Raw genomic sequence first — 15,850 nt, 5'->3', positions numbered from 1 at the left:
AAGCTGCTCCCGCAGCGAGAGGGACGACGTGTCCGCCATGTCCTCTTCCGCCTGCTCCCCACAGGGAAGGCCTGGAGGTGCCACCACCATGGTAACAGACCTGTCTCCCTGCCTCGGCGAAGGCCCGACTCACGGCCCCTCAGCCCCGCAGTCACCAAGGAAAAGTCCCGAGAATGGTCCCTGACCGCATTACTGTATTATCTGCCCCAGCTCTGGGTAGGAAACGGGCAGCACGCGTGCAAACCACCCCCTCGCGCCGCAGGCTCTCCCTGAGGGGGCTGTAGACATCTCTGCTTCCTCCTGACCCCCCCAGCTCTCTCCCCTCATCTCCAGCCCCACAGCGGGGACCTGCTGCTGATTTTAGATGGCAAAATTCACCCCTGTGCCTAACACCCCCCCTCTGCAGCCCTCTCCTGCCACCCCCAGGAAAGCACCTCAACAACGGACCGCAAATACAGACAAACCACTTATTCTTTCATCCGGCCCCAGCACAGAGCGCGGCGTGAGCCTGGCTGAAAGGGCCCCTCGCCCACAGCAGCAGCAATCCACCCAGGCAAAAGAATGCTAGCTACAAAACGCGTATTTTAAAAGGTTTTGCTTCCATTTTTGGTGCCCCCGGTCGCCGCTGAAGGCCCACACGCCAGTCCCGCTGACCGACGGCGCCGGCACACGAAGCGCCGGGTTTCAGCTCCTCCTTCGCCGGTGAATGAACGCTCATTGTCCCCACCCCGGAGAACAGAGGGGCTCGCCGCTGTACCCGAGACCCACCACAGAAACTAAAGCAAAAGAAAGAGCACAGCAGGCAGGCCATTTTCTTGCTGTTTGGCCAGCTTATCACAGCTTTCCTAAATGCGTAGGGTAGCCGTCCTTTCGCCCACCGTTCCCAGTCGACCTTCAACAAACAGCCCCGTGGTGCTGAGCCCGACATTTCCCTGTGGAGCTGCCCACGGTGAGAGCGTGCCCACGCTACAAGAGAGATTCAGGGCACATTAGCCAATGAAAACCTTTATCCTAGCTCAAAAATACTGAACAGATCGAAATTCACCCTTTTTTGTGCATATATACACACACACATATAATGCACCTCTACCTTTCAAGAACAAAGGTAAAAGATGAGACCATTAAGCCATTCGTGGTCAATGTTATTGTGCTGTTAGCATCAGCTCACCCCAATCCGCTCTCCAGGCTCCAGATGATTCCCATAATCGGGATTCAGATCTCCGCCTCTGACGCAAACTCGGCTGACCTTGGGCACTCGCCCTTCTCCACACCTCCGTCTGCCATGCGTAGCGTGGAGGTGACAATCCTCAATTCTCACACCTGCCTGCCTGCCCTGGTCTAGACACTCAAGCAATTTGGAGCAAACGATGGTCTCGGAACAGGCCTGTTCAGCACTCAACACCCTAGGTGGTATTGCACACAACTACAGCCTCCAAATACTGTAACACAAAACAAAAGAAAATAACCACAAAAAAAAATATATCACTAGAGACAGAACTCAGAGACCTTCTTCCAGATGTACTTCTTGGCGGGAGAAGAAGATAAAAAACAGAAGCCAGACAAAAACTGTGCCATCTCCCAACAACCAGGCCATGTTAGCTCGAACGGGGACACCTCTCCATTATCTCTCACCCTTTGCTAACCAAGAGCGACCAGGAAGGAATCTGATGGCAGCGTTCTCACGCAAAGGGTTAAACCCCCCTCTTCTCCCCCTCTTCCTCCTCCCCCTTCCCTTTGGTTTTGGGGCTGAAACTTTCTGCTGATCTAGTGAAACTCCATCTCCGTTTTCCACGACTGCTGACAGGCTCACAATCGGAGGAGCACAAGGTAGTCCGCCAACCACAGCCCTGGGCGGTAGTGCTTTCATCTCCCTCCTAAAAACCCCTCCAGGAATGCGAGATCCGGGTCTGGCCATGCACTGAGTGTTTGTTTGCTGGTTTAGGAAACGTGTTTTACACACATGTGCTGCTGCGGTCTGCCTGCATGCAGCAGATGCATGCCCTGCATTGAGGCATCGGGACGGGAGTGCTGAGCAGCTGGGCACAGCCTGGGAGGCACGGCCGGAGGAGCAGAGGAACGGCTTTGTCACACCAACGGATGCGGGAGCTGAAGAGGGGAGTAGAGGGTAGAAAGGATAGGAAAATCAGCAGGGATAAGGAGCGAAGAGATCAACAGGGAAAATGCAAGACAACTGGAGCAAGATGGAGAGGAGGGAGGTGCTCAGAGCCAGAGCTAGGAAGTGAAGATTAGATAGAGGAGACAAACCACGGAGCAGATGAAAACAGGAGAGAGCAGCCAAATTTGAGACAGATGGAGAGTGGGGAGCAAGAATGCGGTGTTTGGAAGGGGTACGTATTTCAAAGCAGAGGCATTAGGGAGCGGGGGAGCTTCCAAGAGGGGTAGAGGCAAGAAAGATGGCTCCATAATTTACATTTTTCTTCATGAGAGGAGTGAGAGCTGCAAACTGGGAGCAGGACTGATGCAGGTTGTGGGGAGGTTTCTACGGAGACACTCAACAAGACTGAAAACACCCCTTGGAGAGGTCCTGCAGAGACTCTGGTCCCCTTGAAATCCAGGGGTTTACTGACAGATTTTGCACTTTTTTCCTGAGGGCTGTTTCTCAGTGCCTCACAAATAAAATTAAAATGAGGGTTTTCTGACAGAACAAACAAACAGGGAGTGAATTATATTCCATTTCCCCGTCAATAACTTCTCCCCAACCCAGTCGTCTTATCATCATAAAAAGTCCATTAAGCAGTAATTGGGGAGGCAGTAGAACGCAGGGCTGGTCCATGAAACAGAGGCACGCTCGCTCCCCAACTGGCCTTTGCTGGGAAGGCAGACAGGATAATTATAGGCTTCAGACAGAGACTTCCTCTTACTGTCAGCAGCTCTTGGCTCCCTTCAGGGAGATGGGACTGGCAAGGTTGGGGAAAGGAGGGTAAAAAAAGATCGAGGACGTTTTTTTTGAAGTGGAATACTTCCACCTTGCTATTCCTCTGCTGCTGATCCACCAAAGCCCCTCCCTGACTCAGAAAAGCCAGGCTACACACAGGTGAATGCAGGCTTTTCCCCTGTTGGACATGGGGAATGTCACTTGGAAGATCACCCCCTCTCTTTCTTGCAAGGCCTCAGAGAAGGAAAGACAGCAGTGAAGGATTCGACCCAGCACAGGATTTAACGCAAGTAGAAAATGGGTGAGCAAGATCAGGAACTCACTTCGGACACCTTTACCACACTGGCCGTCCAACAGCCCCAACGCCCGCTCCTTTCTGACGCCCGCCTCTGCTGCCAGCTCCCACCTTTCCCCTCAGCCGCGATGAGGCAGCAGACCCTTCATAGCCAGCACCATGCCAAGCTGTTCTTGCCATGAGGCTTGTAATTTTGGGGGTCTGGCACATCCACACAGCCTTCAGGCTCCTATTTGCAATGCACCCAGATACAGACCCTTTGGAAGAGGAGGTACGAGCCTGCAGCAGTGGAGGCAGGATAAGACTGAGGCTACCGAAGAGCTATTCCTAGTTCTGACACCCAAGGTGAGAAAAACCACATTATCCTGCCTGCTGGAGGGGAAGCATAATCCTTCCTTCTGGTCTACTTAAACTGCTAGTTTTCAGGGATGGGACCAGGCCTTATCGCATGGGAACAGCAGCTAGTATGAAGTCATCCAGTTTCGGCAGGACCTCTCCAGGCTACCATCATACATCCGTATGTATGGAAAGGATCCACCTCTCCCCGCAGCACAAAGGGTATTTGTCGCTGCCACAGATCAGTCCCAGCCCCAGTGACTGACACCCTGATACACCCAAGGAAAACATTCTTCCAGCTGTGATTTATGCAAATGTATAGGGCACACTGTAACGATACACATACACAGGATGCAAACTGCTCCACAGGACAGGACAGAGAGCTGTTTCTGTTCTACAGGGAGTGGGAGGGTCTTCTGGACCTTCCTCCCTCCCTCCCTAATACAGGAAAACTGGTATCTGGTGCCTCACACCACGTAGTGTGCGTGCACCAGAAACTACCCATCCTGTGAGAGCTGTGGCATGGCGGAAGCCTGGAGCACCATGTGGGCTTCAGTTCAATGAATGAGAAATAGAGGATTAACCCTGGGGGGGGAAGGGATCTGTATTTTGGCACTAAAGGACAGCAAACATGGCAGGCAGCACCAGCATCAGAACAGGACTCTGCACATAAGGCAAGAAAGGATGGAAAAGAGGCAGCATTTAGTAGCGTATGGAGTATGTGCATGAGGGAATGCGATCTAGAAGACGCAAGACTGAGTTTGCTTTCCAACACATTCTGCGGCCCCACTCCACAGATATCCTCTTCCTGTGCCTCAGTTTCCCCACCTTCCTTCTCTTACCAATTCAGATGGAGAGCGCTTCAGGTGTACTAACCACTTCTCTCTCTGCTTACTGCCTGCACCCAGCACAGGGCGGTTCCACCCTCCCTCCCTGGCACAAATCAACTGAGGGGCAAAGGAGCAAGTAGATGCTAATGCAGATGGACCTCCGGCCAGGATTCTTGTTCACCTTCTGGCACTACAACACAATGGCAGGAAGAAAGCTGCTCCTCGTGACCAGCAAGAGCTGAAGCAGACAAGCAATGCTGTCATGTAAGATGGCAGCCCTGGGATCAGTCGCCGAAGGGCCAGCAAGCACAGGAGCACATGCAGCCTCAGCAACGTGGCCAGCCAGGACCCTGGGGGTACACAAGTGCTTTCAATCAACTGTAACAACATCTCATTCCATATTTGTCCACAAGCCCTATAACAAGGCATAATAACCTAGAGCAGAGCAAGAGCAAGCAACCCAAGGAGCTATCCTGGCAACTTAATGAGGGCCCCTTGTCCATCAATGTCACGACAGCAACCCCAGATTGTTTGCAATCAGAAGCTTAAGGCAGGGAGCTCTCCATCCCCTTGCCATGTTGCTAGGACAGCTTCTACTCCAGCCGTGTCATTGATATTGGCATCCCGGAGAAGCTCGACTCACCCCCTACCTAGAAAAAAGACACAGCTAGAAAGGACTTGGCTCTTTACTCAACTTCCGTCGCTCTGTTTGAGTCACTGAAGAATCAGAGTCTATGGGGGACACCAGAACATGAAAAACCACCTCCTATGGGACAAGCCTGAAAGAAGAAAAAGCTTAACGAGCAAGGATCCCAACTCCCAGGGGTCCATGCCATCTTAATATAGCCCAGCCGAGGTCCTGAGCCACTGAAAAGTGACAGCAGAGTCAGCAGCAGTGGGGAAAACAAACTGCTACAAGCTTCTGCATCTCATGGTCTTTCAGAGAAAGCGCAGTGCTAGAAGCCCCAAGGATGCGATCAGGGAGATCAGTTCTGATCCTTGCTTTAGTGATATGACAAAGACCTTTGCACAATGTAAACACATAGCTAGGTCCCCTGTCCTGCATCGCCAGCTCAGAAGGGGCTGCAGCACTACAGTAGATGAATGATCCCAATCAAGATTTGCTAGCTAATACATGCACGTAGGGATCATTTGGGGATGAAAGGCACACCAAATAAGTAAAATATCATCTGATAAAAGTCTGCTCTTTTACTGCCGTAAATAAAAGCTATATTACTTCTACTTACTAGCTGTTGCCTGCTTCTTTCAAGCAAGAGAAGAAGTCTCCTAGTCTATAGGAAAAGGGTAAGGTACAATTCCTAGAGCACAGAATTTCGGGTATTTTCAAAAACTTGTTACATCACTCCTATCCAACCTCTGGTAAAAGACTTCAGCCCACAATTTCCACGGAACAAAAGGAGATTCTGGGTATACAAGCTTGAAGCACCTTACCCTGGCTCTTAACAGCATATTGTGAGCTTGTACTGCTTATCAGTACTGAGACCGGGATGTCGAGGGAGCTCAAGATGGGATATCTTGAAAACAAGAAATCAAAACCTAATAAAGCTATGACTAATGCATGAACACAACCTTTAACAATCATGAACTTTAACTCCTACCACACAAGTCATTACAATTTCTGTCTCTGAACCACAATACTCATCATTCAGATTTGTAGCTGGCACATCAACACAAAAGAAGAAAAAAAGGGAGAATCCAACACCACTGCTGAGAACTGACAGTAGTGGGAAGCCAGCAAAATCAGCTTTGGGATAACTGGAGATTCAGTGAGCCAGAAAACCGGTGCAACTCATGAGCGAGAGAGAAATGGAAACATGGAAAAGCAGCAGCAAGGACCCCTTAATTCTTCTATCAAAAACAGTAATTGAGAAAGGTGAGCTTTTTTTTTTTTCGGTAGGACAGGTTTCTGTGCATGTTTGACACCTGCCAAGAGGTGCAAGGGATGGCTTCGTATCAGAAGGTGTCATGCAGCCCCTCCAGGCACCAGCGCAGAAGATGCCGTCCCCTTTCAGGGGAAGGCAGTCCCTCAAGTGGCAGCTACTGGAATTAACCGCAATTAGCAGATCTGATATGGAAAGGGGAGTATCATAGCATTCATAAAGAAAAAAACCCACACACGGAAAGCCCTCAAAACCAAACAGATTGTACCCATGCAGATAGACGACGAAAAACAAGAGCTGAAGGACCTTCCTGGCTCACTGGATGATCACGAGAGCCAGTCTCAAGGTGATCTTTAATAGCTGAACTGAAAAAACCCTACACCGTCTTTTAGAAATTCATTCAGACAAATCAAAGTCCAGGCTAAAGATTTGTAAGCGTCAGCACTCTTAACAACATGCTCAGACTAATTTATGAATAAATCCACGAATTCTAATGGAGGTGAGGGAGGAAGAGGATGTAGCCAAATTAATTTGACTTTATTAATTCAAAAAACCACCAAGTTTCATCAGCCCACCACTCTTTAGAGGTTGTGTGAGAGTGGGGGGGAGTTATGCTCATTAATTATGCAGAAAATGCAAAACTATCATCCTCTGAATGAGCTTAAAATAAGGAGAAACCCTTTCAGAATGGGGAGAAATTACTCCCCAAGGCAGCTGAAATTTCTCTTGCAACTTCAAAGGACAATAAATTATTCAAATCGCTTGCGCCACTCCGCACGCTCTCTCACTCTCTCCCCTTCTCAATTTTATGCTCCTGAGTCAATTAAAGGTTTGGAGGACTTGGAGAAACTTTGTAGAATGCTAAACCAGTTGCAGCTCCTTCTATTTATTTTTTTCTTTTTTAAAGCTTTGCTTTTCCTCTTGGCCTCAAAAGGAAACAGAAATGATTCTGTGCATTACAGATGAAACTAGTGGCGTTGGTTTTAGCCAAGCTCGTATGAAACGGCAATGTTTCAGTCTGCAACAAGCAAGATGGGACATGCTAAAAATTCTCTATGCAACGACACTGTGAAAACAGGTCAATCCATACTCCTTCGTGTCAAGTGTTCAAATCATTCACTGCAATATCCCCTTTCAAAATCTTAACAGTAGACGTCCAAAATATATTTATAATGCTCTCTCCTGGCAACCTTCAGGTCTAGTTTAGCTGTGATCTCTTCCATAGTCACGCTGTTATCTGCTGTGCCCTTGGACGGAATAGGTGGCTCCTCTGCCAAACCGTAACATGACTATTTAGCGTTTGCAGTATGCAAACCCCAAACCAAGATTGAGACTAATTACACCGGACAACAACGTGGCAAGAGAAGTCCTTGCTCAAAAAAGCAAATCTAGACCAGCAAAAGGAGGGAAGGAAGGTTGAGAAGGTGCATTCACAGAGCGAGGACGCTCCCGACTCCTGATCCAGTACCCAGCCCGCAGCCCGTGTGATGGTTAGCTCCACCACATGCAGCAGATTGCATAAAACGTGACTGTTTTCATGAACTTTAACAATCCCAAAAAATTAAAGACAGCTGCAGTGCAGGGAACATCACAGCTTTCTAAGGTGGGAACTGGGACCAATTATGTTGCAAGAGAACATCCTTGACTGGAGGGGAAGAGTGGCACAGAGTAAATAAAACTGTTCTTCAGAGATTGTGTCTCACAGGCCAATTCGAGCCCAGATTCCATCCCACGCACACTGAGGAATGACATTCCTCTGGTCAGGCGTCCTTGAAAAACACTCTGCTTTGCCTTCTAAGAATAATATTGGGCTTGCCAGGCCACAAAAAGGGTGGGAATACCCTCGCAGATTCCCTTTAGTGACCCAGGAGATTTATATCTAGTTGGTCTTGAAAAGACACAACCACAGAGACCTTGCTAGACAGATGAAAAGCAGATTTGACCCAGGGTCTTGGTGAGATACCAGAAAGATCCTGTCCCTCCTGGCAGCATGTGCAAGGACTGTCTGGGTGAAAAGCACAGCCAAAGGGGAAAGTCAGAAAGAAGTAAGTATTGGCTTCCTGGTAAAGCCTGACACAGAGTAGAAGCCCTGCTTTTGGCATCCAGGTATGGTGAAGACATATATTTTCTCTATCAGAAAGACTATGCAGATGACATTTTCACACAAGCTGCTTGTTTACACAACAAACAGATGCTCTTTTCCCCTAACTTAGCCATCTAATGAAGCTGAGCAGCAAGAACTCTGACTGGGAAAAGATCCTTTACCAGGAGACACCCATGACTGGGTCCCAAACACCCGTGGCTGCTGCTGTCCCCAGGTGCTCCTCAGCAGAGATTAATCTAATAAGCATTCGCAGTGTGGGGCACAGCTGAGACCGGGGAGGGGACAGCCTCCCTGCCCCCAAGGAAGCTCTTTCAAAAGATGATTTATTTTGATTTATTTCCTCTCCTGGTCCTATAGAAGACACAAACTTTCCAATCTGAGTTCTCTTTAAAAAAAAAAAAAAAAAAAAAAAAGAAAAAAGAAAAAAGAAAAGATCCAGGCAGGCAAGGTTTAATTTAATCAGGCACTTAAACAAGGTGACACAGAAGCTTAACTCGGTGTCCTTGAGTGGGACAACAACTAGTCCAGAAGCCTCAGCAACTGCAGGCTGGATGGCAGCCGGCAGACAGAGAAGGCGACAAAGGAAAGGGCAATTCAGGAACAAGGTCAGCAAGGTGTCTCCTTGCCTACAAAGGCAACTGGTGCCCAGGGAACTCAAGCAGCAAGTGGAGCCAGGGGAGGGAAGCAGGGATCTCTGCCTTCTGGGAGGATGCAATTCAGATGCTGCCTCCTCTTGCACACCGTTAACTCTGCTCACTGAAGGAACACACTGCAATACCAAGTAGAAACTCCACCACCTACCAACCGACCACACAACCTCCTGTGTCCCCACCTTAACTTCTGCTACCCTTCCAGCCCACACCCACCAAGGGGAAAAGGCCTTTCTGCAGCACCCCCCGGCTCCTCACCCCCCAGCAGGTAGAGTCACGTACCTGAACTGCTTGTGGGGCAATTCAGCCTCACCACATTTCAACATCTTCCTTCTCTCGGGACAGCGCTGTTGCGTTGTCACGACTCAGTCTCAAACACCTATAAATGGAGCAGCTTTCTCCCACAGCGGAGAAAGATTCACTTCCCACTGATGTCGTCTTAACATGTCTATCAAGTCCCAAGATGGAGCCTCCTTGATTTTTACTACCATCTTATCTGACAACTGCTGTCTTGGCCAACAACAGATCAAAGGTAGGACCTCCAGAGCTAAGAGCTGCGAGCTCTGCTGCAGAGGCTAATCCTCTGTGGATAAGAGAACGGGAGGGACCAGAGGAGAGGAGTCAGATACACGTGTAAGTCGCTGTGATCTGCATCTCAGCAAGAGGAGCTGTGCAGCCAGCCACCAGCTCCTACATCTCGCGGCATGGAGCACACATGTTCCACAAACCTTTTTGCATTGCACCGGCTCCCAAAACGCAGCACCGCTTTGTCAGCCCGAACATGGACCTACACGAGCTCCTCTCCCAACCCACCACACACGTTTTCCATCCTCTCCGCAAGCCCCGCACACGTGGTGCAACCCTTGCTGCCATCTGCTGCCAGCCTCCACGGATGCACTGCAGCTCATGGAGCGCGAGAGCCCCCCGCACACATGCGCCCGGCATGAATTACTGTGTTCTGCAAATTAACGATGGAGCAAGGGCAATTAAAAGGGAAGAAAGCCAGGGTAATGCATCATAAAAGGGGCTTTATTCTTTTATTTTGTCAATTGCAATTTAGATTTAATTATTTATGGTAATACTTCAGCGTGTGCTAGTAAGCGTTCTGTAACGTGATTTATAAAAGGAAGGAAACCTAAGTAATAAGTAATGTTTGCTACTGCATCTGCTATTAAATCTTTGCTGGGGCGGAGAGAGCCACACACCAGCCTTCTGTGTATGCAAAGTACCAATTAGCAAAGCACTATTGCAAAGCGCAAAGGTTTAATCAATGGGAAAAATCCACTTGAAAACAGCGAGCATGCTGATTTCAGTTATAAAAATTACCACATTTCTATACAGTAAGTGGCTTTTTATCTGCAACTGAGGAGCACTTAAAGTGGGCACATTGCTCCTTCGGGTAGCACAGGAGGGCAGGAGTACCTGACCGCTGCCCGAAGCCACAGTCAAACGCAGCCGCACTCTGCACAGCGCGGGCAGGAAAACATCCTGTCCAGCTACAGCCAGCGAGACGAGACTGATTTTGCATATGCACAAAATGAGATGGTTTAAGGTGCTCGCTGCAGAGATTTTATGACTCGGGCTGGGGGCATGACTGGGAAACGGCAAGGCTTGGTTCTGTGCCCAGGTACGTCAGCAATTTGGGAAACTCTTCCCTTCCTCGGACCCACATCCAGATCTCACCTGTCAGTCTGTGCTGTCTGGTTTTCCATCGGCTCTAAGGGGCACGAGACCTGCCTCTGGCTGTGCAGCGCGTCAGGGCACAGCTCTTCGGGAAGGCCTCCCCTAACTCTCTGCAGTAATGCCGATTAGTATTACTCGCACAATCAGCTCGATCCTTAACAAAATGATAATACATTCCATCTAATGAGAGGCCATTGAAAGTAATCATGGAGTTACCAATTTCCAGCTCTATGGCTGCCCTTGACCATCCAGAAGAAACAAAGAAAGTGTCCGTATGCAAGCGAAGAAAAAGAGAAGAAACAGGTCTGCTTTATACCTTTCAATTATTATCCTCCTCAGCTTCACAAGGAAGAACAGCAGGCAGAAAGCACTATGGCGCTTTGGTTTTTTAATTTAAATAGCAGTTTCCTTTAAATAGAATGTTCCTGCCATAGAAAGATTTAAATCACTGACTGAGATCAATTAGCCTAGGAAACAAGTGAAGTATTTTAATGGTCCTTTGATTGCAGAGGCCGCAGCTCCTCCAGCGCTGCACTGGAAGAGGAGGCAAGTTCAAGCTTTCAGCCCCACGCTTCGCTGCAAGGGGAGCCGTTCCCTGCGAAGCTGGGAAGATGGTGCCCTCCAAGAGCCAGCCTCCCAGGGGTTTCCTACCGGCAACGTGGGCTTCCCACCACGGCACTGCCTGGCATCGCTCGCCCTGGGGGCTGCAAGGCCTTGGCAGCCCCTCTGGTGAATTAGGGCAGGAAATCGGGTCAGCATCGTGGCAAGCGCCAGCCAAATGGAAGCCAGCCAAGGGATTACGCGAGAGGCAGTGTGACAGAGCCCAGGGCCATCTGATGGGAGAGGACATTGTCAGAACAGAGTGACAGCTCCCCACACAGTCTCTGCAGTTGTGACAGACAAAGCTGTTTGCTGTTTGCATGCCTCAGTGGGGAGCATTGCAGAGCAGCTTGGATGCTACTGACTGGCCTGGAACAGGCCAGGCCTCTCCAGGCAGCATTCCGCAGCCCCTCCAAAATCAGGAGCTATCAACTCCTCATCACCAGGCAGAGAGCAACAGCCGCAGAGCACTTCAAGTAACTGGCACATAAGGGGGAGCGTCCCCAAGGACAAACAGGTCAGGGAGATGCTGACGTGGCTCTACAGGTTAGAGGAGACGACGCCTGGCCCAACTTCACCTGCACATCAAGCAGCCCGGCCTCGGACACCGAGTCCTGCAACCTGCAAAGTGCCCGTATGTACATCTGTGAGCAGCAACAGGGAAAAAAGCACAAAACCTCACAGTTCAGAATCCAAGGACACTGCAGAACTACAGGAGAGAGAAACTTGGCTGCTGGCAGCAAGGTGTCTGCTGAGCAGTGACAGATTTTGGGAGGGTTTGGGCCACGCAACTGGTGCCTTCTGTGCCTGATCAGCATCAGCCTTTCCTGAGGGCACATTTCCACCAAAAGTGCTTCATAGCAGTCAGACAGCATATGGGATCTCCCAGCTCTGCTGGAATCTCCGAGCAAACCTCACTCCACAGAAGACAGGGACAGAAAAGATGCTCGTTTCTTCCCAGGAAAACTAAAACCACAGAAAAACTGAAGTCACACAGCCATGATTTTGAGAAGCCGAAGAATCAAGAGAGTGCCCACTCCCAGCAGTGAGAACACAGGGCTTGGTGTACACTTAGAAGAAAAAAAGACCCTAGTTTTCACAGGCACTCAGACATCACAATAGATGAATCAGGGCTCTAGTCATACAGAGAGGCACTTGCACACACATGAACTCTCCATCTGCGCCTGCAAAGCTGCATTGCCTGCTTTGAAAACAAGAGGACAAAGCGATTCGGCCAGGAGTGTTACAGCAAACCAGTGGCAGGAATGGGACCCTGGAGCCCTGACACTGGATTTTCCACCGTAAGCGTCCCCTCCTCTCCTGACTCTACTGCACAAAGAGCCAGGAATGGAGTTTTCTGCTTGCAGTCTCCTGCTTTTGCAGGAGCCAATGCAGGTAGCAGCCTACCCGTCACCAGTGCCCACTCTCACAAGCCACCGAGGCCACCCTGAGCCCAGGTAGAACACGGCAGCTAGCTTTAACCACCTACCCTGGGTGCTCATAAAGAACCTACAAGAGCATCGGCTGCAACATCCAAGTAGGACCCTGGATAAGTAGGACCCTGGATAAACACCTGGGCAAAAGGCTCGTGCCAGGTTCCTTGCTGCCAAACACTGCACTGCTCCTGCTACTCAAGACAGGCTCAAACTGAAGCTTGGGTACGTCTTCATGAACACCAGCAGCACCGTCTGAGGTAGACTGACCCACAGCTACACACCAAAAAAGTGGCCCTATAGTGAACCTCCTGGAGCCCAGCTCACTTCCCGAGCTTATTAAATGAAAACAAAAGGAAACATTATCTTTCTGCACATGAACGTTTCTCCCTGCAAATAGGGCCTAAGCATGAGCCAAGCAAAACCCAGGAGTGAGGCAAGGGCAAATACATCCCCACTAGCCTACTGCAGACAAGAGAGAAAGCACTGTTCAAAAAAAAATCTCCCAGCAACAAAAGGTTGAGGATCCACTCAATCCCTGGTGACCGCGTCATCTTAATAAACCCTGATAACGAAGCGATTATGTTAAAAGCTGTCAAGGGCTACGCTGACCAGAGCAGCCCTCTCACCAGCTTCAAGCAGCTTTGCTGGGGAGGAAGAAAAAAGTCATAATTCAATCAGCTTGGAAGAGTCTATTCCCCACTGATCTTGTGTGATCAGCCTTCATGTCGAAGGAATATTACATTCAAGTCGCTGAAGATTTTCACTTTTTTTTTTTTTCTTCCTTTTCATTTTTTAAAGCAAGAATTGAAAGGCAGCAAAGATAAAAACTGTGTTAAACTGGAACTGGTTCACTCGGGGAAAGAAGAAACATAATACTCTTCCTTCGGATGCTGTTTTGAATCCAGCCCCAGTGAGCAACATGACAACGGTCACTAGCGTCTGACAGATGCCTGAAAGGCAAGAGCAGGAGAGGATGATATGGGCGAGCTGGGTGGAGACGGGGCCGGGAGAAGGGGGAGGAAGGCTCCGGCAGCTCCCTCCCCTCCTCTCCAGCTCTTTGGCAGTCTTAGGGGCAACCCCAGATTCAAAGCAGGCCGCGAGGACCTAGCTGCCCTATAACGTCCCTCTAAGGTGGGACTGGGAACAACAGGAAGGCACTGGTGGAAAGCTAAAGATGCTGGAAAATTAAGACACAGGATCCTGTACTGAGCACTTCCTTAACGCTGAAAAGGTGGGGATATATTTGTTGGCTCTAAGCACTAAAGCCTGCTCCTGCTGTCCTTCTCCAGGGGAGGTGAAGCATGGGTGGAAAAAAAGGGGCAGGGGGACAGCAGAGTCACTTACTTTCAGCTACGCAGCCTATCAGCAGCACGGAGAGGAGGTTCACGAGGGAGACCAGCGAAGACATCCCAGGGCTGGGAAGGATCCTCATCCTCTGCAACGGCCTTCAGCCCCAGCCGGGAAGGCTCCGGGTCAGCAGGACTCACAGCGTCTCCCCAGCGTTGTCAGCACCTGTGGATGCACAAATGCAAAGGGGGGAGCACTTAGAGAGAGGAAGGAGGGCAGCCAACATCGCAGAGGGAGGAGGCAGCGGAACAGAGCCCGGAGAGGCAGTGGGCTCCCGAGACAGGAATTGCGGTGCACGGTCCCTGCGGGGAGGCCAGGCAGCCCTTTGCCGTGATGCCAGCAAGGGCTCGGTCAGCTCCATCGCCGAGCAGACTGGGGGGCACGACTCCAGGCTGCTCCAGCCTCCCTGCCTCGGCAGCTAATGGCGAATTTCCGTGCACGCACTCACACAAAGGGAGGGAACGGTGCAAGAAAGAGAAGCGTAATCAGGAGGCACCAACCGCGCAGAGCCTGTGTTTAAAGTTTAACACCCGTCGGCTTCTCTCCCTTCCCAACATGGGAGAAAGGCAGCGCTGGCCGAGCAGCACACGAGCAATGAGGTGTGAAGGGATCTGACCCGACAGGGCCCGGGGACCCTCTTAAAGGGCCATTTTTCCACAAAAGCGCAGGGCGGGGGAAGAAAAACTGAAACCTCACACATGAAAAACCCAGGAAGGAAGAAAAAATATCCCCCCCCAAGAGGGAAGATGAAGCAGGAGATGTGTCCCCTTTTGCTTGCTGAGGATACGTGCAGTTGGGGCAGAGGTTTCTTCCCTGTCCAGGCAGGCTCTGTGCAGCGCAGCACTCACCCCAACACAGCCAGCCTCAGCCTCAGCCCTGGAATCAGCGTGGCTGTCCCAAAGCCCCTCTTGCACGGCAAATGCACGCTGGCGAGCCTCCCAGGCTTCTTACCAGGGCTGGGATCACACACAGCAGCTATTCGGCATGTCCGACAGTCCCTACCCCGCTCAGTGCCTCAGTTTCCCCACCTGCAACACATGGAGGAACCGCGTTACTGAGCTAACACAACACTTGGAGCAGGGGGTACCACGGTTGATCCTGACAGACCAAAAGGCACAGCAGGCAAACACAAACTTCAAGGGCACGGGAGAGCTTTTCTCCTGACCGCTTCTGCCCTGGACGTGGCAGAACGTGGCTGGAGGACAGCACCGGCATATTGCACGGCTGCGGCAGGGGAGAGCAAGCTCAGCACCAGCCTGCTCCCCTTGCCCTGCCGGCGCATTTCCATGGAGACAACTCCCGGCTCCAACTGGAGCTGCCTGCTTACAGCTTTATCCTGATCCCTTTGCAAAGCTGGAATGGCATTAAGGGAGCTGTATTCTTAGCAACTACCCCAGTCCTATGTGCCAATACTAGTAAACGCTTCCTTCAGTCAGAGAGGCGAGCTTTGCCCCAGAAGGGCTGAAAATAGAGGAAAGAGGCAGTGAAAACTGCAGCCACAACCTCTCGTAGGGTCGGCAGCTAAGAGGTTCCTCCATCAGACAGGCTCTGATCACCAGAATAATGGGCCAGAGTTGTGTGAAGGATGCTGTCAGATCTGTACAGATTCCTTCCTGCTACCAGTTACCCCAATTAAAAATCAAAACCGGGGTTTATCACCTTTTGGAGAAAAGCCAGGTAGGAGATATTGTACAGCGATCAAAGGCTTTAAAAGGACTAAGGGGACAGTGAGGTTGCTTAAGCTTTCTGATACACATCAGGGTACGAGACCA

The 15,850-nt window shown here is 50.4% G+C and overlaps 1 protein-coding gene across 1 annotated transcript in view; it reads right to left on the bottom strand.

The window, feature by feature from the left end:
* Positions 1 to 15,850, bottom strand: part of PTPRS (protein tyrosine phosphatase receptor type S) — a 225,264-nt gene that overhangs the window by 83,921 nt on the left and 125,493 nt on the right. Inside the window, 1 exon segment of the mRNA XM_075723865.1 lies at positions 14,076 to 14,243. Within this exon segment, the coding sequence (XP_075579980.1) occupies positions 14,076 to 14,243 (168 nt within the window).

This window comes from Pelecanus crispus, chromosome 20 (assembly GCF_030463565.1).
Source record: "Pelecanus crispus isolate bPelCri1 chromosome 20, bPelCri1.pri, whole genome shotgun sequence".
NCBI lineage: Eukaryota > Metazoa > Chordata > Aves > Pelecaniformes > Pelecanidae > Pelecanus > Pelecanus crispus.
The sequence above is the reverse complement of the archived record's forward strand: the minus strand, read 5'-3'. Positions and strand labels throughout refer to the sequence as shown.